The sequence below is a fragment of the Amblyraja radiata genome, chromosome 15, assembly GCF_010909765.2.
Source record: "Amblyraja radiata isolate CabotCenter1 chromosome 15, sAmbRad1.1.pri, whole genome shotgun sequence".
In the NCBI taxonomy this organism is placed as follows: Eukaryota; Metazoa; Chordata; class Chondrichthyes; order Rajiformes; family Rajidae; genus Amblyraja; species Amblyraja radiata.
This window is the reverse complement of record NC_045970.1, coordinates 47558824-47580488: the sequence shown is the minus strand read 5'-3', so window position 1 is coordinate 47580488 and position 21665 is coordinate 47558824. Positions and strand designations below refer to the sequence as shown.

General features: G+C 48.3%; 1 protein-coding gene across 3 annotated transcripts in view; it reads left to right on the top strand.

Moving 5' to 3' along the window:
- Positions 1-19506, top strand: part of prkg1 (protein kinase cGMP-dependent 1) — a 445216-nt gene extending 425710 nt beyond the window's left edge. For 2 of the 3 annotated variants that reach the window (XM_033034352.1, XM_033034354.1), the window contains exons 12-18: positions 789-878; positions 9278-9419; positions 10715-10878; positions 13214-13336; positions 14381-14443; positions 15587-15653; positions 19340-19506. In XM_033034352.1, the coding sequence (XP_032890243.1) occupies positions 789-878; positions 9278-9419; positions 10715-10878; positions 13214-13336; positions 14381-14443; positions 15587-15653; positions 19340-19438 (748 nt within the window). In that variant the 3' untranslated portion in view covers positions 19439-19506. Of the gene's footprint in view, positions 1-788; positions 879-8051; positions 8076-9277; positions 9420-10714; positions 10879-13213; positions 13337-14380; positions 14444-15586; positions 15654-19339 lie in introns of all 3 variants that reach the window. The other variant, XM_033034353.1, reaches the window with a different exon arrangement.
- Positions 19507-21665: the final 2159 nt, after the last annotated feature.

Here is a 21665-nt window from a genome sequence, read left to right as displayed (position 1 = left end):
AAGCAGTCTCCCACCGGGGACCCGCGAGCTCCCGGTGTCACCATCCACCTGAGCAGAAATAGGCCTCTCGGCCCATCGAGCACCCGTGGTCAGGACCGACCCCGGGTCTCTGGCGCTATAAGGCAGCAACTCTACCGCTGCGCCACCGTGCCACCTCCGCTGTGCCACTGCGCAATCCATGTCAAATATAACGGGGAGAAGGCAGGAGAATGGGGTCGAGAGGGAAAGGTGGATCAGCCATGATGGAATGACGGTCATGTGGCGGTCCCATAAGTAATAGGATTAGAATTAGGCCATTCAGTCCATCAAGTCTACTCCGCCATTCAATCATGGCCGATCTATCTCTCCCTCCTAACGCCGTTCTCCTGCCTTCTCCCCTTAACCTCTGACACCGGTACTAAGTGGAGTAGACTCGATGGGCCAAATGGCCTAATTCTGCCCCTATGAACTTATGAGTCTACTCCGCCATTCATTCATGGCTGATCTGTCTTTCCCTCTCAACCCCATTCTCCTGCCTTCTCCCCGCAGCCCATCAAAGGTGTTGTTGAAAGTAGGTCTTAGCAAATTAGGTCAGCTAAGGTCAGGTAGTTAGGTAGATTTAGCTCTTGGGGAATCAAGGGATATGGGGGGGGGGAAAGAAGGAACGGGGTACTGATTGTGGATGATCATATTGAATGGCGGTGCTGGTTCGAAGGTCAGAATGGCCTACTCCTGCGCCTATTTTCTATGTTGCTATGTTTCCGTCGGTGAATTGACTCTGTTCTGACCTTGTTCCCTTTTCCTTGCAGACTGTACAGGACTTTCAAGGACAGTAAATACCTCTACATGTTAATGGAAGCCTGCCTAGGGGGAGAGCTGTGGACCATTCTCAGGGACAGGTAGGAGTACAAATACAGCCGTTAAAAAATATCTCCTCGCGACGTCCAACAACACAAATACAACAATTCCCTGGAATCGTTGGCATGTTCTATTTTTAAGTTCCAGCCTCGTGATTGTTCACGTTCATCAATGATAAGAGCAGAATTAGACCATTCGGCCCATCATGTCTACTCCGCCATTCAATCATGGCTGATCTATCTCTCCCTCCTAACCCCATTATCCTGCCTCCTCCCCATAACCCCCACCACCCGTAATAATCAAGAATCTATTTAACTCTGCCTAAAAAATATCCTTTGTCTTGGCCTCCACAGCCCTCTGTGGCAAAGAATTCCACAGATTCACCATTGTTGTGTAGACTGTAAAGGGCCTGTCCCAAGGGCATGCGACTCCATGCGGCAAGCTCGATCTAAACGGCCGGTCTCACCAGCATGCGCCTGCATGCGGCAAGCGCGACCTAACCAGAAGCGGGGCCGCGCGGAGGTCGAGTGAGTGACATGAAGTGCGAGCGAAGTCCGCGGGAAGTTTGCGCGTGACGTACGGCGTCGAGGTGGCTGCGGGCCGTTGCCGCGCGGAATGTTTTGAACCCGGTCAGTTTTTCGGAGCCCCGCGTGATGTCGGGACCAGCTCCGCACAACTCCATACGGCTCCGGCGATTGAAGTGGGACCGGCCCCGCGAGGCCGTACGGCTCAAGCGACCACGTTAGGTTGCGCTTGCCGCATGGAGTCGCATGCTGGTGGGACCGGCCCTTTAGGTCGCGCTTACCACATGGAGTCGCATGCCCGTGGGACAGGCCCTTAACTCAGAGAATGGTTGGCTTCAGATGGTTTAGTTTAGTTTAGTTTAGAGATACAGTGCGAAAACAGGCCCTTGGGTTCACCGAGTCCGCGCCAATCTCCCTCCCAACCACTTCCCAATCTTTGCCCATCCCCAATCCTGGACTTTCCACTTGTCACTTTAATGTCATGTATCTTGCTGTGTTTTCATGACTGTTGGCAGACCAATTTCTCTCCTGGGATAAATAAAGTTTTGTTGTATCGCATCGATCGTAAAAGGGAAATTAGGAACTCGGAGATGGGAAATGAGTGTGGGTTGAAAGGGAGAGCAGGGTTACTGTGGGGGCGGGGGGGGGGGGGGGGTTGGGAGATGGTTGGTTTGAGAAATGGTTGTGCACTTGGCTGGGGGAGCACAGGAAAGTGAGAGGTCCTATATTTCAGGACCAAAATATAAAAAAATAATTCCAATAACTTCAGATTAAACTGCGGCACAGTGGCGCAGCGGTAGAGTTGCTGCCTTACAGCGCAAAAAGACCCAGGTTCGATCCTGACTACGGGTGCTGTCTGTACTGAGTTTGTACATTCTCCCCGTGACTTGCTCGAGTTTTCTCCGAGATCTTCGGTACCTCCTACCTCCTCCGAAGTGAATTCAAGTGATTCAAGGGTTATCACTTGAAATTGGAGATTTCAGTGTTCACACCATTCGGTTGCACGCTACCCATGCTGAATAAGAGGTTCCTCCAGAATGCTTGTGGTCTCACTGTGGCAACGGAGCAGGCCAAGGGCATGGTATTGGGAACGGGAGCTTAAATAATTCGCAGCCTTGTATATTGTTGTCCTTGGTTACATCCTGACAGAAATTAGGTTAGTTTCAGGGGTGGCACGGTGGCGCAGCGCTAGAGTTGCTGCCTTACAGCGCCAGAGACCCGGATTCAATCCTGACCATGAGTTTGTCCACAGGGAGTTTGGTACGTTCTCTCCGTGACCGTTTTTTACTCCGGTTTCCTCCCACACTCCAAAGACGCGCAGGTTTGTAGGTTAATTGGTCTCTGTCGTCTGCTTCTTCTTGTGTATGACGTGCACAGCCCAAAGTTGTCAGACAACTTGTTCTGTTTGATCTTCTGTTTGTGCACGCCGGGTTGATTGCAGTCGTCGAAACAAGGTGGACCACGTGAAGGTTGCAATCTCCCACCCCATCAGCCTCTGTAAATTGTCCCTAGTGTGTGTGTAGGACAGAAGCATTGTTCGGGTGATCGCTGGTCAGCATGGACACGGTGGGCCGAAGGGCCTGTTTCCGTGAGGCATCCCTAAACTAAATTAAACTAAACTAAACGTTATTTTGCTGATGAGAGACCCACAACGCTGGAGTAACTCAGCAGGTCAGGCAGCATCTCTGGAGAAAAGGAACGGGTGACGTTTCGGGTCGAGACCCTTCAGATAGTGGCTTTAATAGAAAATCCAAATGAAAGGAAATTAAAAAGTCATGCGAATCACATTGACTGCTTTTTCAGGACCAAAATATTAAAAAAATCATTCCAATAACTCCAGATTAATCTGCGGCACAGTGGCGCAGCGGTAGAGTTGCTGCCTTACAGCGCAAAAAGACCCAGGTTCGATCCTGACTACGGGTGCTGTCTGTACTGAGTTTGTACGTTCTCTCCGTGACTTGCTTGAGTTTTCTCCGAGATCTTCGGTTCCTCCCACACTCCAAAGATGTACAGGTGTGTAGGTTAATTGGCTTGGTGTAAATGTATAAATTGTCCCCAGTGTGTGTAGGAGAGTGATAATGTGTGGGGGTCGCTGGGCGGTGCAGACACTGAGAGCCAAAGGGCCTGTTTCCCCGCTGTATCTCTAAAACTAAAACTAAACTATTCGGCCTGTCAGATCTGCAGATCCTAGAATTGTATTTGGTTGGGAGTTGGAATGACCACTTGTACTCTGCTGCCATCTGCTGTTAGACCCGAGCACGACTTCTTTCTAATCCATAGACACAAAATGCTGGAGTAACAGGCAGCATCTCTGGAGAGAAGGAATGGGTAATGTTTCGGGTCGAGACCCTTCTTCAGACTGAGCCAGGGGAGAGAGAGATACAGAGCTAAGGAAGTGTAAGGTGTGAAAAGGAGACAAATGGGATGGAGATCAAGGCCAATGTAGAATAGATTATAGTCTGAAGAAGGGTTTCGGCCCGAAACGTTGCCTATTTCCTTCGCTCCATAGATGCTGCCACACCCGCTGAGTTTCTCCAGCACTTTTGTCTACCATAGATCATTGTCAGCTAGGAGTGAGGCCCAGCGCAATTTGGGGGAACAACAAATAAACAGAGATAAAATGTAATCGAGGACAGTCAGACTGGTCAGAGAACTGGCAAGGGGGGAGGAATGGAGAGCAAGTTGGAAAAGTCAATGTTTGTACAGCTGGGGTGTCAGCTGCCCAGGCAAAATATGAGGTGTTGTCCCCGCAAATCGCGCTGGGCCTCACTCTGACAATGGAGGAGGCCCAGGCCAGAAAGGTCAGTGTGGGAATGGGAGGGGGAGTTAAAGTGTTTTGCAACAGGGAGATCAGGTGTGTTTAGGCCGACTTAGCCGAGGTGTTCAGCGAAACGATCGCCGAGCCTGCGCTTGGTCTCGTCTCGCCTGCAAACACACTTCTTTCTGCTCCATTTGGAGATTAGTCAGGATTATTGCCAGTTGATTCATGCCGTGTACATTTACAACTATTAAATCGAAATCCCACCAAAGCCTGTAAATATTCCTTCAATATTCATTGACTGGGTGGTGAGACTACTGCTTAAGCCTGTGAGAATTATTAAAAAGATATTAAGGTTCATAAGTTCATAAATTCTAGGAGCAGAATTAGGCCATTCGGCCCATCAAGTCTACGCCACCATTCAAGCAGGGCTGATCTATCTTTCCCTCTCAACCCCATTCTCCTGCCTTCTCCCCATAACACCCGTACTAATCAAGAATCTATGTCAATCTCCGCCTTAAACATATTTATGGACGGCCACCACTGCCGTCTGTGGCAATGAATCCCATAGATTCACCACCCTCTGACTAAAGACTCTGCAAGTTCAGTTGCATTTTTCTCACCAAACAAAGTCAATATACTAAAAAGTACAAAGTGCTGGAGTAACTCAGCAGGTCAGGCTGCACCCCTGGGGAACAAGGAGAGGTGACGTTTTGGGTTGGGACCCTTCATCAGTCTGAAGAAGAGACCTGGCCCGAAATGTCACCTAGTTTAGTTCAGTTTAGTTTAATTTGGTTTGGTTTGGCTTCGTTTAGTTCAGTTACATTTATTATTGTCACATGTACCGAGGTACAGGGAAAAGCTTCTTGGCTTTTTGTTGTGTGCTGTGCATGTATAATGTAATCTATACATGGTTACAATCAATCCGTCCACTGTGTAAAGATACAGGATCAAAGTTATAACGTTTAGTGCCAGATCCATGTTACCCAGATATGCTGCCTGAACCGATGAGTTACTCCAGCACTTTGTGCCTTTTTTCTTTGTAAACCAGAACCTGCAGTTCCTTGTTTCTCCCAAGGTCAATGTTCTACCTTAGTTTTCAAACTCCTATACCTTCTTTCTGATGGCAGGAATGAAATAAGGGGGTGGCCAGGGTGGTGTGGGTGTCTGATGATGCTGGCTGTCACAATCCTATAGATCCATTCGATGATGTGGGCACATCACAGACTCAGCCCGTATTCATTAAACGAACGACCGGTTTAGTTTAGCTTAGTTTAGTTTAATTACTTTAGTTTAATTTATTGTCATGTGAAAGCTTTTGTTTCGTGCAAACTAGTCAGCAGAAGACAATTCAAGATTACAATCGATCCACCTACAGTGTATAGATGCAGTACATAGTATGGAAATAACGTTTCGTGCAAGGTAAAGCCAGCAAAGTCCAGTCAAGGATAGTCCTAGGGTCATCAAAGAGGTAGATAGTAGTTCAGCACTGCTCTCTGCTTGTGGTAGGATGATTCGGTTGCCTGATAACACAGTGCTTCCACACCTCAACGAAAAAAATTCCTGAAATAGAATTCCAAATTTCCTGGAATTTGATGGTATTTCCTGGCCCAGTAACCCTTCCCCAACTGCACATGTGCGACTGTCCACCCCAACTTCATATGCATGGACACCGGGCCCACTGAGACGGCATCCCTACCACGTCACCAGCAAAGATTATAGAGCAGAGCAAGATGCGCCACTGTGCGAAAAAAGCGTAGTATGACATGGGTATGACACAACGCCATTTTATTGAGCTGCAATTTACAATAACATTAACTAAATATGTGAAGTGGTCGATTATATATAAAACACTGTTCCCTACAACACTGATTACACCAAAGATGATAGCGCGGATCGATCTTTGGAACGGATTACACCAAAGATACTAGAGGAGCATTGCCCGCTACCTCCCTCGGGAGCGCCGACCGTGGGCAGACGCTTGATGTCCTCCCGCCGGCCGCCTTCATCTGGTATCGGGGGGGACCGAGAATCAGTCCTGGATCAACTCAGGAGTGGAGGAAACGTCCTCTTCCCCCAAAGATACTGGAGGAGCCTCTAGTATCTTTGCTTTTCCCCGCGACCTGATGTAAGAGCAGATTGTGTAACTGTGGAGTCCGTCCCCGCTACCAAAGATGTGGCGTTTGGCATAGACAAATGGCGGCCGTGAAGTTCCTTTACGTACTACACGTCAGCCCATTGGATTTCAGAGGAGTGGTCTATCTTGCTCTGCTCGATAATCTTTGGTCACCAGCGTGATTTTCAATTGTGACGCTGCTGATGGGCCTCCCCCAGCTGCGCAGGCCCGGATGGTCGGAAATTTCTTGGTAAATATACAGGTACGTACTTTTTTCCAGCAAATCATCCCGCAGGCCTGATTGGATCCAAAGGTACTAGAGCAAATCTAGATATACTTGTATGATCTTTGATTGGACCCCTTCGCGTCTCCCCGCGCATGCACAGTGGGCCCTGTACCCGCACGTGCGCAGTTGGGGCGGCAGTCGCACACGTGCAGTTGGAGAAGGCTTACCCGGCCGGGAAATTTCACAACATTATTTAATTTCCCTAAAATTACCCGAAGACAACCAGAATTTCCCCGAATTTCAGGTAATTTCCTTCAAAGTGGAAACACGGTGATAACAGCTGGGAAGAAACTGTCCCCAAATCTGGAGGTGGGCGTTTTTCACACTTCTGTACCTTTTGCCTGATGGGAGAGGGGAGAAGAGGGAGTGGCCAGGGTGCGACTCATCCTTGATGATGCTGCTGGCCTTGCGGAGGCAGCGTGAGGTGTAAATGGAGTCAATAGAAGGGAGGTTGGTTTGTGTGATGGTCTGGGCTGCGTCCACATTTACTCATTGCTTCCTTGTACGTCTTCCCGACTTTGAAATGTGGAATTTCTAAAGTGTTAACAGCCCATTCCCAGTTCGATCTCCTGAGACTCGTTGCTTTGATAGGTGTCTAAATGGTACACAGTAAAAATCCTGTACGGCGTGTGAATTATACACCCTGGCCTTGATCGCGTCATGATGAGCGGGGGGGGGGGGGGGCCTCATTGTAAGTGAAAGGCCTGGATAGAGTGGATGTGGAGAGGATGTTTCCACTAGTGGGAGAGTCTAGGACCAGAGGCCAACCCCTCAGAATAAAAGGAACTACATTTAGAAAGGAGATGAGGAGGAACTTTTCTAGTCAGAGAGTAGTGAATCTGTGGAATTCATTGCCACAGACGGCTGTGGGGGCCATGTCAATAGATAATTTAAAAATGTCATAAGATCATGTGATAGGGGTAGAATTAGACCATTTGGCCCATCAAGTCTACTCTGCCATTCAATCATGGCTGATCTATCTCTCCCTCCTTACCCCATTCTCCTGCCTTTTCCCCCATAACCTCTGACACCCATGTATATATATATGTCCACCACCAATTATCCAGCATCTTTGGTTCCAGAGCCTTGCTGAAACCAATAGAGGTCATGGCCTCCGAGAGGAGTCCAACGATACAGGAACGGTTCGCCTCGGCCACCGAGGGGCCCGGCAACGTGGGCCGAAGGGCCTGTTTCCGTGCTGTATCTCTAAACTGAACATCAGTCAGGACATTGTATAAGAGTAATAGACCCATAGAGTAATTGAGTCCCACAGCATGAAAACAGGCCCTTCGGCCCATCTTGTTTCAGACAGCATCAATGAGTAGGTGACGTTTCAGCTCAGGACCCTTCTTCAGACTGATTCAGTACTTTAAACTCTCGGGTATTAATAAAGAAAATATGAATTATCACTTGCTTTCCAAAACCCTCCAACTCTACGCAACAGACCGCTGGCCTTAAAGGGGGCAGACACGAGAGGTATTCTGGCGCCCTTTCAATGTTCAATAATTCATTATTAACCTTTCTCCGTAGATACAGAGGAGACAATATTAAAAGGTATGTGGCTCCATGTTGCATTGAAAGAAAACTCTAAACTGCACCTTGGAATATGGCGAGAAACAGCTCAGTCCTCTCAGCTTGCAACATCCATCAGTGGGCCCCACTCTGTCTATCTTCACCGCCATTGTCTGTCCATTGCATGGGGTAACCACTGTGTGTGCACCATTTCTGGGATGTTCCATGGCCCATCCAGTTCATTGCAATGTCTTCAGGCTTGTGGATCCTCTGAAAATCTTCCTCTCATTATGATCTCCAAACTCGCCAAAAGCTAGGAACGGTTGTGGGTTTTTTGTAATCCTAGTCCCTCTCTCCGTTAAAGGACACTCAGCGCTGGAGTAACTCAGCGGGTTGGGCAGCAGCTCTGGAGAGCATGGGTGGATGACGTTTCGGGTCGGGACCCTTCTTCAGACTGAGGGGGAGCTTCTAACATTCTTCTCCCCCCCCCTGCCCTCCATAATGTCAGTCTGAAGAAGGGTCTCGACTCCAAGCATCACCTACTCATGTTCTTCAGAGATGTTGCCTGACCTGCTGAGTTACTCCAGCACTCTGTGTCCTTTTGTGTATTAACCAGCATTTGCAGTTCTTTGTGGAGGAAGGAACTGCAGATGCTGGATTGCACTGAGGATTGAAACACAATACTGGAGCAACTCCGTGGGTCGGGCAGGCTCCCTGGTGAAAAGAAACCCGTCCGAAGAAGGGTTCCGACAACGAAACGTCGCCTTTTCCTTTTCTCCAGAGATACTGCCAGACCCACTGAGTTACTCCAGCACTTTGTGTCCATCTGACGTGGACACAACTTGTGCAGGGGCTGCACTCGGAGTCTATCTGCGGGGTTCTTTGTTCCTCGCCCCCACGACATTCGCAGAGGAGCGAACTCTTTCTGAACAAAAATCAATGAAGATCTGCGGAGAGTTGCGTTTTGACAGGATCATTTGGAGTCTCAGCGATACAGTGGCACCCAGGAACGAAAGCCTTTTCTCCAGTTCCCTGGTTGTCACTGAGACCGTTGCCTGACAAGCTGCTTATTAATATGTGCGCACTATCATCGCTTCAGGAGGGTCCAAGCATTCACGCAACTGCCTGGAAGAAACTGCATTTCATGCCGAAGTGACCCACACGACTAATCCACCAGCTTCTACTCGCGGGCTCAGCTTCATTCTGCTGCGGTAATGTCTCCCCTGTTGGTGTTTTCTCTGCAGAGGTTCTTTCGATGACGCTACCACTCGATTCTACACGGCCTGCGTGGTAGAAGCCTTCGCCTATCTGCATTTCAAAGGAATTATTTACAGGGACCTCAAACCAGAAAACTTAATCCTGGATCACAGGGGATATGCTAAACTGGTGAGTACTGACCAAGTAAAGGACAAGTATGTGTCCACGTATTGAATTGAATTGAATAGTTTATTATCACATGTGACAAGTCACAGTGAAATTCTTTGCTAGGTATGTAAATAGTTGCCACATAAAGTACGCTTACAACGTTTCAAAGTGTGCCCATGCCAGATCCCCCTTTGTTTGTCCCCTCCTCACGGCTGTCCCCCCATGCCAGGTTATCCTTTGTTCCTTCCCCCGACAGTGACGTCCTCACTCCCACGTGGTCCGTCTGCGTCCGTCGGTCTGCACCATCATCGATGCTCACGTTAAGCTGCCTTGTTATGTCCTCTCTCTCTCTCTCTCTCTCTCTCTCTCTCTCCTCTCTCCTCTCTCTCTCTCTCTCTCTCTCCTCCTCTCTCTCCTCCTCTCTCTCTCTCTCCTCCCCTCTCTCTCCTCTCTCTCTCTCCTCTCTCTCTCTCTCTCTCTCTCCTCTCTCTCCCTTTCTCCTCCTCTCTCTCTCTCCTCTCTCTCGTCTCTCTCTCGTCTCTCTCATCTCTCCCTCTCTTCTCCTGCGTCCGTCCCTCTCTTTCCCTCCTCTGCTCGTCTCCCTCCTCTCTCCCTCATCTCCTCACTCTCTCTCTTTTCTCACTCCTCTCCTCCCCTTCCCTCAATGCTCTTCTCTCTCCTCTCTCTCTCCCTCCCTCGCTCCCGTCTCTCCCTCTCTCCTCTCCCTCTCCCTCCTCTCCCTCTCCCTCTCCCTCTCTCTCTCTCTCCCTCTCTCCTCTCGCCCTGGCACACATCTGCGCTCTCTCCCTCTCGTCTCAGTCTCTTCGGTCCTGCAGGTCTTTCTCCTCTCGACTCCCGTCTCGGCGTCGGGAGCAGTCCGCTCTCTCGCCTCTCTCTCTCGCTCTCTCTCGTCTCTCTCCTCTCGTCCTCCTGCTTCTCTACCTCTTCTCTCTCTCTCTCCCCTCTCTCTCTTCCTCTCTCTCTCTCCCGTCTCCTCTCTCTCAACTCTCTCCTCCTCTCTTTGGGGTTCCTCTCTCCGTTCTCTCATCCCTCGTCTCTCTCATCTCTCCCGCTCTCTCTCTTCTCTTCTGCACATCTCTCCTCTCTCTCTTCCTCTCTCCTCTCTTCCCTCGCTCTCGTCTTCCTCTCCCTCTCTCTCTCTCTACCCTCTCTCTTTCCCTCCATCTTTCCCTCTCTCTCTCTCTCCCTCTCTCTCTCTCTCTTTCTCCCTCTCTCTCTCCCTCTCTCCTCTCTCTCTCCCTCTCTCCTCTCTCTCTTCCTCTCTCTCTCTCTCTCTCTCTCCCTCTCGCTCCCAGGTGGACTTTGGATTTGCCAAGAAAATAGGATTTGGGAAAAAGACCTGGACGTTCTGTGGGACACCGGAATACGTGGCTCCAGAAATCATCTTGAACAAAGGACATGACATATCAGCTGATTACTGGTCACTTGGAATCCTTATGTACGAACTTCTAACCGGCAGGTGAGAACACCAGGTCCCCCGCCGGTTTTCCGGCACCCTTGGTTCCTGAGCCTTGCCGTGTTTTCCGTTTTGCCGGGCCAACAGAGGGCCGATCGGCTGCAGAAGTCCCGATGAGGTCGAGATCGGCTGCCTCACCCGGCCTAGGCACCACATTTTCGGGGAGTGGGGACTTGGTGGGGAGGGGGGTTCAAGCGCGCTCTCGTGGTTTTGTCCGGATTATAGGAGGTGCCGGAACACCAGTTGCCGGAAAATCGGTGGTGGACCTGCATTGTGCTGCCCTGTATGGTGGAACAAGAACTTGAACTTTGACATATAGAAGCCAAAATTAAGAATCTCCCAAAGCTGTTTTAGTTTGGAGACGTGTTTAAGAAGGAACTGCAGATGCTGGAACATCGAAGGCACACAGAAAAACTGGAGAAACTCAGCGGGTGCAGCAGCATCTATGGAGCGATGGAAATAGGCAACGTTTCGGGCCGAAACGTTGCCTATTTCCTTCGTTCCATAGATGCTGCTGCACCCGCTGAGTTTCTCCAGCTTTTTTGTGTACCTTAGTTTAGAGATGTTTTGAGATACAGCGCAGAAACAGGCCCACCGTGTCCAGGCCGACCAGCAGTCCCCGCACACTTAGCGCTATCCTACATACACTGGGGACAATTTACAATGTTACCAAGCCAATTGATCTGCAAACCTGTGCATCTTTGGAGTGTGGAAGGAAACCCGGAGAAAACCCACGTACAAACTCCATAGACTCCACCTGTAATCAGGATCTAACCTATTTACGAAGCTTTTGGATAGGCATACGGTTAACTAGGGAAAGGACGGATATGGATAATGTGCAGGTAGATAAGACATGGTCTGGGGGCATCATGTTCGGCACGGACATTGTGGGCTGAAGAGCCCGTTCTTGTGCTGTACTGTTCTATGTTCTACCAAGCTGTAATACAGCATAACTTGGGGAGAGGCAGGCATTACAGACATTGACTGTAGATGTTGTCTATAGATCTTCTAAATGTAACCGCGTTGTTATGTGTTGCCCGGAGTGATAACGGATTAAGTAATTAAACAGTAATTTACTAACTGCCTTCGAACATGGTAGATCACCCTAACTACCATAAGATGGCTGCAGCCTTTCGAACCGTGTCCCGCGCAAGTGCCAGTGTGTACACACATTAGATGCCAGCATGCATGCATGCACGTAAGTTACAGGCAAACATGCACGTAAGATACAGGCAAACATGCACGTAAGATACAGGCAAACATGCATGGAAAATACTGGCACATATGCATGTAAGATGACCTTATGACCTTATTTGTGGGGAGAAGGCAGGAGTATGAGGTTAGGAGTGAGACATAAACCAGCCATGATTGAATGGCGGAGTAGACTTGATGGGCCGAATGTCCTAATTCTACGCATTTTCCTTATGCCCTAAGATACTGGCACACATGCACGGAAGATGCGGGGATGAGTGCGTGTAAGATGCCAGCGTGTTTACAAGGAAGCTAACAGTTCTGGACGGTTCACACGTGCAGTCATATGTGATAGGAACAGAATTAGGCCATTTGGCCCATCAATTCCACTCCGCCATTCAATCATGGCTGATCTATCTCTCCCTCCTGACCCCATTTTCCTGCTTTCTCCCCATAACCTCTGGCACCTGTACTAATCAAGAATCTACCCATCTCTACCTTAAAAATATCCATTGAATTGGCATCCACGGCCTTCTGTGGCAAAGAATTCCACAGATTTACCACCTTCTGACTATAGAAATTCCTCCCCTTCTCCTCCCTACATGAACGTTCTTTAATTCTGATGCTACGATCTCTGGATCTAGACTCTCCCACTGGTAGAAACATCTCCTAGACTCTCCCACTAGTGGAAGCCTGCAATAACTCGTTTTTACCTTGCCCACGGCTAACAATGTACCGCTTCCTTGATCATCATTATTTTTCTTGCATATCTTTCATTTCTGTATTGTACATCCCTACATCGATGTATGTACATTGCTTCTAATAAAATAAAAAAAGTAATGCTACATCTCTACATCACCGTCTATACTTCAACCCCTCGTTTCCCTCTCCCCTGATTCTCAGTCTGAAGAAGGGTCTTGACCCTGAAATGTCTCCCATTCCTCCTCTTCAGAGACACTGCCTGACCCGCTGAGTTACTCCAGCTTTTTGTGTCTATCTCGGGTGTAAACCAGGAGTTGGTGCTGATGTGAATGTTTGATAACCCATGAGCGCTGGGGCGTTTTGTTATCAGTAAATATGCGTTCCATCCATCGCAGTTTGGAACTGTATTTTTTACCTCTGTGCTTCCTCTTCCCTTCTCCCCAAGTCCGCCATTCTCAGGGCCTGATCCCATGAAAACGTACAACATCATTCTTCGTGGGATCGACATGATCGAATTTCCAAAGAAAATCACTAAAAATGCTGCTAACCTCATCAAGAAATTATGCAGGTAAGTGCCTGAGAGAATGGGTCACAGTTAAGGAGGGCCTGTCTCACGAGCATGCGACCTACATGCGGCAAGCGCGAGCAAACCGGAAGCGGGGACCGCGCAGTGGTCGAGTGATCCCCGTACAGGGCCTGTCCCACGAGCATGCGACCTACATGCGGCGAGCACGAGCAAACCGGAAGCGGGGGCCGCGCGGAGGTCGAGTGATCCCGTACGGGTTGACGTGAAGTTCGAGCGAAGTCCGTGGGAAGTTCGCGCTAGGCGTACGCCGTCAAGACGCTGTGTACGGCGTCAAGACGCTGCGTACAATGTCGAGACTCTGCGCACGCCCGTCGAGGCGGTGCGTACGGCCTCAATGCGGCTGCGGGCCGGCAGGCGCGCGGAATGTTTGGACATTGTCAGTTTCTCGGAGCCCCGCGCGATGTCGGGACCAGCTCCGCACAACTCCATACAGCTCCGGCGATCGAAGTGAGACCGGCCCCGCAAGGCCGTACGGCTCAAGCGACCATGTTAGGTCGTGCTAGCCGCATGCAGTCGCATGCTGGTGGGACAGGCCCTTTAGGGATGTGTAATATCCAACCAGTTAAATAGTCAATCTCCAATCTGCTTAACATTTAGAAGGCTTCCTCTCCTAAAACACTCCCTCTTGTCATAGAGTCATAGAGTGATACGGAGTGGAAACAGGCCCCTTGGGCCCAACTTGCCCACACCGACCAACGTGTCCCATCCCAGCTACACTAGTCCAACCTGCCCGCGTTTGTCCCATATCTCTTCACACTATCCATGCCCTATCCATGTCCCTGTCGAACAGTTTCTTAAACATTGGGATAGTCCCAGCCTCAACTACCTCCTCTGGCAGCTCCTCAGCCACCGCCCTTTGTGTGAAAAAGTTTCCCCTAAGATTCCTATGAAATCTTTTCCCCTTCACCTTAAACCAATGACTCTTGCCACTTTATTAATTTAAAAAATATGGTCAAATGACAAACCAAATATTCAGCAGAGATACAGTCATTGAAAAAAAAAAGTATTGTTTGCTTTCCCTAACAGGGACAATCCGTCAGAAAGACTAGGGAATTTGAAAAATGGAGTTAAAGACATCCAAAAACACAAGTGAGTCTTTGCTTTATACATTTTATTTGCACAATGTTGTAAAACCAACTTTATCAGCTCTGCAAAACTATTGCTGAGACCAGAGTATTTTGTTTTCCACGCATAATAATAATAATGGATGGGATTTATATATCGCCTTTCTAATACTCAAGGCACTTTACATCGCATTATTCATTCACTCCTCAGTCACACTCGGTGGTGGTGAGCTACTTCTGTAGCCACAGCTGCCCTGGGGCAGACTGACGGAAGCGTGGCTGCCAATCTGCGCCTACGGCCCCTCCGACCACCACCAATCACTCACACACATTCACACACAGGCAAAGGTGGGTGAAGTGTCTTGCCCAAGGACACAACGACAGTATGCACTCCAAGCGGGATTCGAACCGGCTACCTTCCGGTTGACAGCCGAACACTTAGCCCATTGTGCCATCTGTCGTCCCAATGGGAGTATGGGAGTCAGCATGGGAGTCAGCACCAGACCTGCTTCACATGGAGAATGCATTTTAGTTTGGAGATACAGCGCAGAAACAGGCCCTTCGGCCTACCGAGCGTTTGGTGATGCTGGGCCTGTACTCGCTGGAGTTTAGGCGGATGAGTGGGAACTTCATTTAAACTTACCGAATTGTGAAAGGCTTGGATAGAGTGGATGTGAAGAGGATGTTTCCACTAGTCTAGGGCCAGAGGCCATAGCCTCACAATAAAAGGGCGTACCTTTGAAAAGGAGACAAGGACAAATCAATTTTGTTAGTCGGTGATGAATCTGTGGAATTCATTGCCTCAATGGTGGTGGAGGCCATTGGGTATTTTGAAAGTGGAGATTTGCAGATTCTTGATTAGTACGGGTGTCAAAGGTTATGGCGAGAAGGCAGGAGAATGGGGTTGGGAGGGAAAGGTAGATCAGCCATGATTGAATGGCGGAGTAGACTCGATGGGCCAAATGGCCTCATTCTGTTCCTCTGACTTATGAACATGAAACATCTTTGGCTTATTAATTATGATATGCATTGTCATTAACAGAGCCAATACATTGTCTGCTCTGTCTCTTCCTTCGTTCCCACCCTGGAAGCTCATAATTCTGTTTCTTTGCGTAAAATAGAAAATATTATTAATAATAATGTACAACTAAGGATTTTTTTTTTTCAGATGGTTTGAAGGTTTTAACTGGGAAGGATTAAGGAAAGGCACTTTAACACCTCCAATTGTACCTAATGTAAGTGTTTAACCAATGTGTCCATCTGCTGATGTACTCCTTACTTTCGTACTTTAGAGATACAGCGCGGAAACAGGCCCCTCGGCCCATCGAGTCCATGCCAACCAGCAATCCCCGCACACTAGCAATAGCCTACACATTAGGAACAATTTATCATTTTACCAACGCCAATTTAGAGCGGCAAAGTGGTGCAGCAGCAGAGCTACTTCCTCATAGTGCTAGAGAGCCGGGTTTGATCCTGACTACGGGTGCTGTCGGTACAGAGGTTGTACGTTCTCCCTGTGACCGCGTGGGTTTTCTCCGGGTCCAGGTTCCTCGCACATTCCAAAGACACGCAGGTTTGCAAGTTAATTGCCGTCTGTAAATTGTCCCGTCGTCAGGACCGAACCCGGGTCCCTGGCGCTGTAGTGCCCCTGTCCCACTTAGGAAACCTGAACGGAAACCTCTGGAGACTTTGCGCCCCACCCAAGGTTTCCGTGCGGTTCCCGGAGGTTGCAGGTGGTGGAAGCAGGTAGGGAGACTGACAAAAACCTCCAGGAACCTCCGGGAACCGCACGGAAACCTTGGGTGGGGCGCAAAGTCTCCAGAGGTTTCCGTTCAGGTTTCCTAAGTGGGACAGGGGCATTAGGCAGCAACTCCGCCGCTGCACCACCTAACTCTGCATCTGCTTTGCCGCTCCCGACAACCATTGAGATCCCAGAGTTGGAGGCAGCGGCTGATTGCAAGAAAGTTTCTAAATTTGGGCTTCTGTAATAAAGTTCGAGAGATACAAGAATGAGGTTGGGTCGAAACAGACGGAACGGCAGATGATGGAATCTTGTGTCAAGCACAAAGTGCTGGAGGAACTCAGTGGGTCAAGCAGCATCTGTGGAATGAATGGCCAGGTGACGTTCCGGGTTGGGACGTGACTTCAGAATGGCCATAGTAGGGGGGGGGGGAAGAGGTAGGAGCAGCACTAAGCCTGCTAAGTGATAGGTGGATATAGGTGAGGGTTTTTTTTTAAATTAAGATAAGTGGAGCAAGTGACAAAAGCCTAGAGGTGAAAAGGAGACAAAAAGGTGTCAGATAAGGAGAGAAGAGAAGTGAAAGGTAAAGCCAGAGGGAGGGGTATTGGGGAAAGACAGAGAAAGAAGAGGGGCAGGTTAGTGGAAGAAATGGGTGGATGGGGAAACACAGAAAAGAGAGAGGGGGAAGAGAGAGATGTTACTTAAAATTGGAGAATTTAATGTTCACACCATTGGGTTGGGAGCTACCCAGGTGTAATATGAGGTGTTGTTCTTCCAATTTGCGTGTGGCTTCAATCTGGCAATGGTGGAGGCCCAGGGCAGAAAGGTCGGCATGGGAACAGGGAGGGCCATTACAATGTTTGCAACCAGGAGATTCTGTAGGCCTTGGTAGGATGAAGTAATGAATGTCACTGCCTTTAAATCACTCAATCATATCAGTTTTGTTTTAAGTGACCAATGGAAACGATATCTCTCTGACATTTTCATTGATATAGAAACATAGAAAAGAGGAGTAAGAGTAGGCCATTCGGCCCATCGCGCCAGCATCGCCATTCAATATGATCACGGCTGCTCATCCAAAATCAGTACCCCGTTCCTCTTTTCTCGCCATATCCCTTGATTCCATTAGCCCCAAGAGTGTATCTAACTCTCTCTTGAATACATCCAGTGAATTGGCCTCCACTGTTTTCCGTGGCAGAGAATTCCACAGATTCACAACTATCTGGGTGAAAATGTTTTTCCTCATCTCAGTTGTAAATGGCCTACCCCTTATTCTTAAACTGCGACCCCCTGGTTCTGGACTCTCCCAAATGCATTTATACAAATGTAAATAGAAATTTCATTTATATAAATGCAATGTCATTTTTTAAAAAGAAATAAGATGATTAATTACAGTCTTTTACTGATAATAATTTTATTCTCCAAATTATGCTTAGGGGAAGGGGAGTTGGAATCCGATCCAATTCTAACATTCTTCACTGACTAATATTACAGCGGCCAGGTCATTTTAAACAGCTCTCTCCTTTGAATTTGATGGTTGCAGTTTCAATGCTCCACCTCTAGTAGGAAGCAGAGGGCAGAGGAGGTTTGCCAAGGGTCCCGACCCGCAACATCACCTATCCATGTTCACCAGAGATGCTGCCTGACCCGCTGAGTTACTTCAGCACTTTGTGTCATTTTCAGTTGGAACTGAAGATACATCTTCAGTTCCATGTTTCTACATTTTACCCGAATGTTACCTGGATTAGACCATCCCATTATCTCCACAGATGCTTAGTTCGTGCAGCAATTTTTACTGCTACATCGTGAGCGGCACTGTGGCGCAGCGGTAGAGTTGCTGCCTTACAGTGCCAGAGACCCGGGTTTGAATCTGACTATGGGCACCATCTGTATGGAGTTTGTACGTTCTCCCTGTGACTGTTTTTTTCTGGGTGCTCCGGTTTCTTCCCACTTTCCAAAGACATGCAGGTGTGTAGGTTAATTGGTTTCTGTAAATTGTCCCTAACGTGTCGGATAGAACTAGTGTGAAAAGAGTGGACCAAATGACCTGTTTCCACACTATCTCTAAATTCAACTAAATTAAACTAAATATAAACATGGAAGGACATATATAGTCAACGAGTCTTACAGAGTGGAAACAGGCCCTTTGGCCCAACTTGCCCACGCCGACCACCTTATACCAGCCTGCATTTGGTCCATATCCTTCTAAACCTGTTCTATCCATGTACCTGTCTCAATGTTTCTTAAACATTGTGATAGTCCCTGCTTTAAATGCTTAAATAGCAGGGCTGAAATGCACCAGTATTGTGAACTATCTCATTCTCACTGACTAAAATGACAGGTTGACACAAAACGCTGCAGTAACTCAGTGGGTCAGGCAGCATCTATGGAGAAAAGGAATAGGTGACGTTTCAGGTCGAGACCCTTCTTCAGACTGCAGACAAATAGTGAAAGGCCTGGATAGAGTGGATGTGGAGAGGATGTTTCCACTAGTGGGAGAGTCTAGGACCAGAGGTCATAGCCTCAGAATAAAAGGAAGTAGATGAGGAGGAATTTCTTTTGTCAGAAGGTGGTGAATTTGTGGAATTCATCGCCGCAGAAGGCTGTGGAGGCCAAGTCAAAGGGTCATTTGAAGGCGGAAATCGACAGATTCTTGATAAGTAAGGATGTCAGGGGTTATAGGGAGAAGGCAGGAAAATGGGGTTTGGAGGGAAAGATACATCAGCCATGGAGATCAGTGGCGGAGTAGACTTGATGGGTCGCATGACCTAATTCAGCTTATGGAGGTTATGAACTTATTAACTTACGACCTGCTGAGTTACTCCAGCATTTTGTGTCTATCGTCAGTGTAAACTAGGTGCTGATGGGATAGTCCACAGGACGGACACATTTAAGCCTTGATATTTAAGCATTTAAAGCAGGTACGATTGCAACGTTTAAGAAACATTTAGCCAGGTTAGAGGGATATGGGCCAAATGCAGGCTGGTGGGACTAGTGTGGATGGGGCAAGTTGGTCGCCATGGGTAAGTTGGACCAAGAGGCCAGTTTCCTTGGCCCAACTTGATGCCAAGTGCCCCTCCATGATTATATTTAGTACAGTTTAGTTTAATTTAATGGAAACCAGCATCCTTCCGACTCCAAATGGCAGGTTGTTTTATTTTATTTCATTCTTCCGCACAGGTGACATCCCCAACGGACACGAGCAACTTCGACAGCTTCCCCGAAGACAACGACGACCCACCTCCTGACGATGACTCCGGATGGGATGCGGATTTCTGAGTCTGGTTCTTCAAAACTTGCTTTTTGCCTTGCATCTTTGTAAAACCGGTGGGGGAGGGGGAGGGGGAGGGGAGGGGGAGGGGGAGGGAAGTTCGGAGAGTGGAAAGGAAAGACGAATAAATGGATCAGTGCTGTGGGTCACCAAGATGCCTTGACAGAGATACCTGAAGCAGTGCTGATGGTGGCATTGGGAGCTCAGCCCCTCGTGATAATGGCGGCGGAGCTCCCTTAGAGGAGCGCTCTTTGGGTTCGAATCCGACACTAGCGACTTAGATGGCGGTCGTAGAGCAATTTTGATTTATTTGTGCACTTGTATGGCTTTCCCTTCACTGCGGTGAAAGGTGCCTCCTTCCAAAGACAAATCGATAATGAAAATGGATTGTTTGTAAACAGTTGAACGAGGATCGAGATTTTTTTTTTTTTTTTTTTTTTAAATGTTAAAACGGAAGAGACAACTGCAGTTATTTATTCAGGGGAATTTTTATTCAAGGGGCTACCTTAGTTGCTGAGGAAATTAATTTGGCGTGAGCCTGTATAAAACCTGCCTGCAAATCTATGGGTTCATCACTGCTCAGTCAGCGCTGTAACTTTACTGGCTTTAATGATTTGTAGTCAAAATGTGACCCGGCATTTCAACGATACTCTTAAAAGTGTTGCAGGTCCACCACCGAATTTCTAGCAACTGAAAGTCCGGCATCTCCTGTAATCAGGACAAAATTACGAGATTGTACTTGAACACTTCCCTCCCCCCCACCCCGACCTCCCTCATGGAAGTCCCCCTGATAATGTGGTGCCTAGGCCGGGTGAGGCGGCCAATCTCGACCTCATCGGGACTTCCGCGGCCGATCGGCGGGTCGACTTTGCCCCCTGCGGCCAGGGCTCTGGAACTGCGGCCCGACCGGAGCCGGCAGATCTGTTCCCATGGTCGACTTTACAGGCCGGTATCTCAGCCCCTCGGCAGACCAGGCGAACCGCTCCGGTACCGTTGGCCTCCGTTGGTTCCGGCAAAACGGATAAATAATCCAGAAAGGATCTGGAACCAAAGGGTGCTGGAAAATCGGTGGTGTATCCTGTATCTTGCATTTATCTACACAAAGCACAACTGCCACTCCACCTTTCTCAACAACTCATCCCAACCCTCCCCCCCCAGCCAACCTTAACCCTCAGCATCCCGCTGCAGTTATGTTTAGTTTATTGTCACGTGTACTGAGGTACAGCGAAAAGCTTTTTGTTGCGTGCTAACCAGTCAGCAGAAAGACAATACACAATTACAATCGAGCCATTTACGGGGGTACAGATACATGATAAAGGGAATAACGTTTATCTGAATGATCAAATACATTATGGTGTTCCCATGTTAATTCTCACCTTGTATAAGGCAAATGCGTTTTTCTATGTTGCAATGTGAGACTTGCAGAAGATTTGAAAGCTCAAATACTGCCTCGGAATAACATTCGTTTTGTTTGACATGCCTCTGGACTTAAACGCTAGCTGAAAACTATGGGCTTGTGAACATAGTCAACAAATGTTTACATAATTGTCCATGGGAACGGTATTCAATAATTTGTGTTCCTTTCTGAGTTTAGAGTTTAGAGATACAGCGTGGAAACCTTACACCCACCGAGTCCGTGCCGACCAGCGATCCCCGCACGTTAACACTACCATACACACACAATAGGGACAATTTTTACATTTATACCAAGTCAATTAACCTACAAACCTGTACGTCTTTGGAGTGCGGGAGGAAACCGAAGATCTCGGAGAAAAAACCCACGCGGGTCACGGGGAGAACGTACAAACTCCGTACAGACAGCACCTGTAGTCAGGATTGAACCCGCGTCTCTGGCGCTGTAAGGCAGCAACTCTACCGCTGCACCACGGTTCTGCATAAGGTTTGGGCAAATCTTTTTTCTTTTAAAACAAAATTCACTGAGGGAGTGAATTATGAATTTGAATGTAAAGTTTTATAATTAAAAAAAAAATTAGATTCGGGTGGCAGGGTGGTGCAGCGGTAGAGTTGCTGTCTCACAGTGGCAGAGACCCGGGTTCGATCTTTACTACGGGGGCTGTCTGTACAGAGTTTATATATTCTCCCACTGACCTGTGTGGGTTTTCTCCGAGAGCTCTGGTCTCCACCCACGTTCCAAAGACGTAAAGGTTTGTAAGTTAATTGGCTTGGTATAATTGTAAATTATCCCTCGTGTGTGTAGGATAGCGTTAGTGTGCC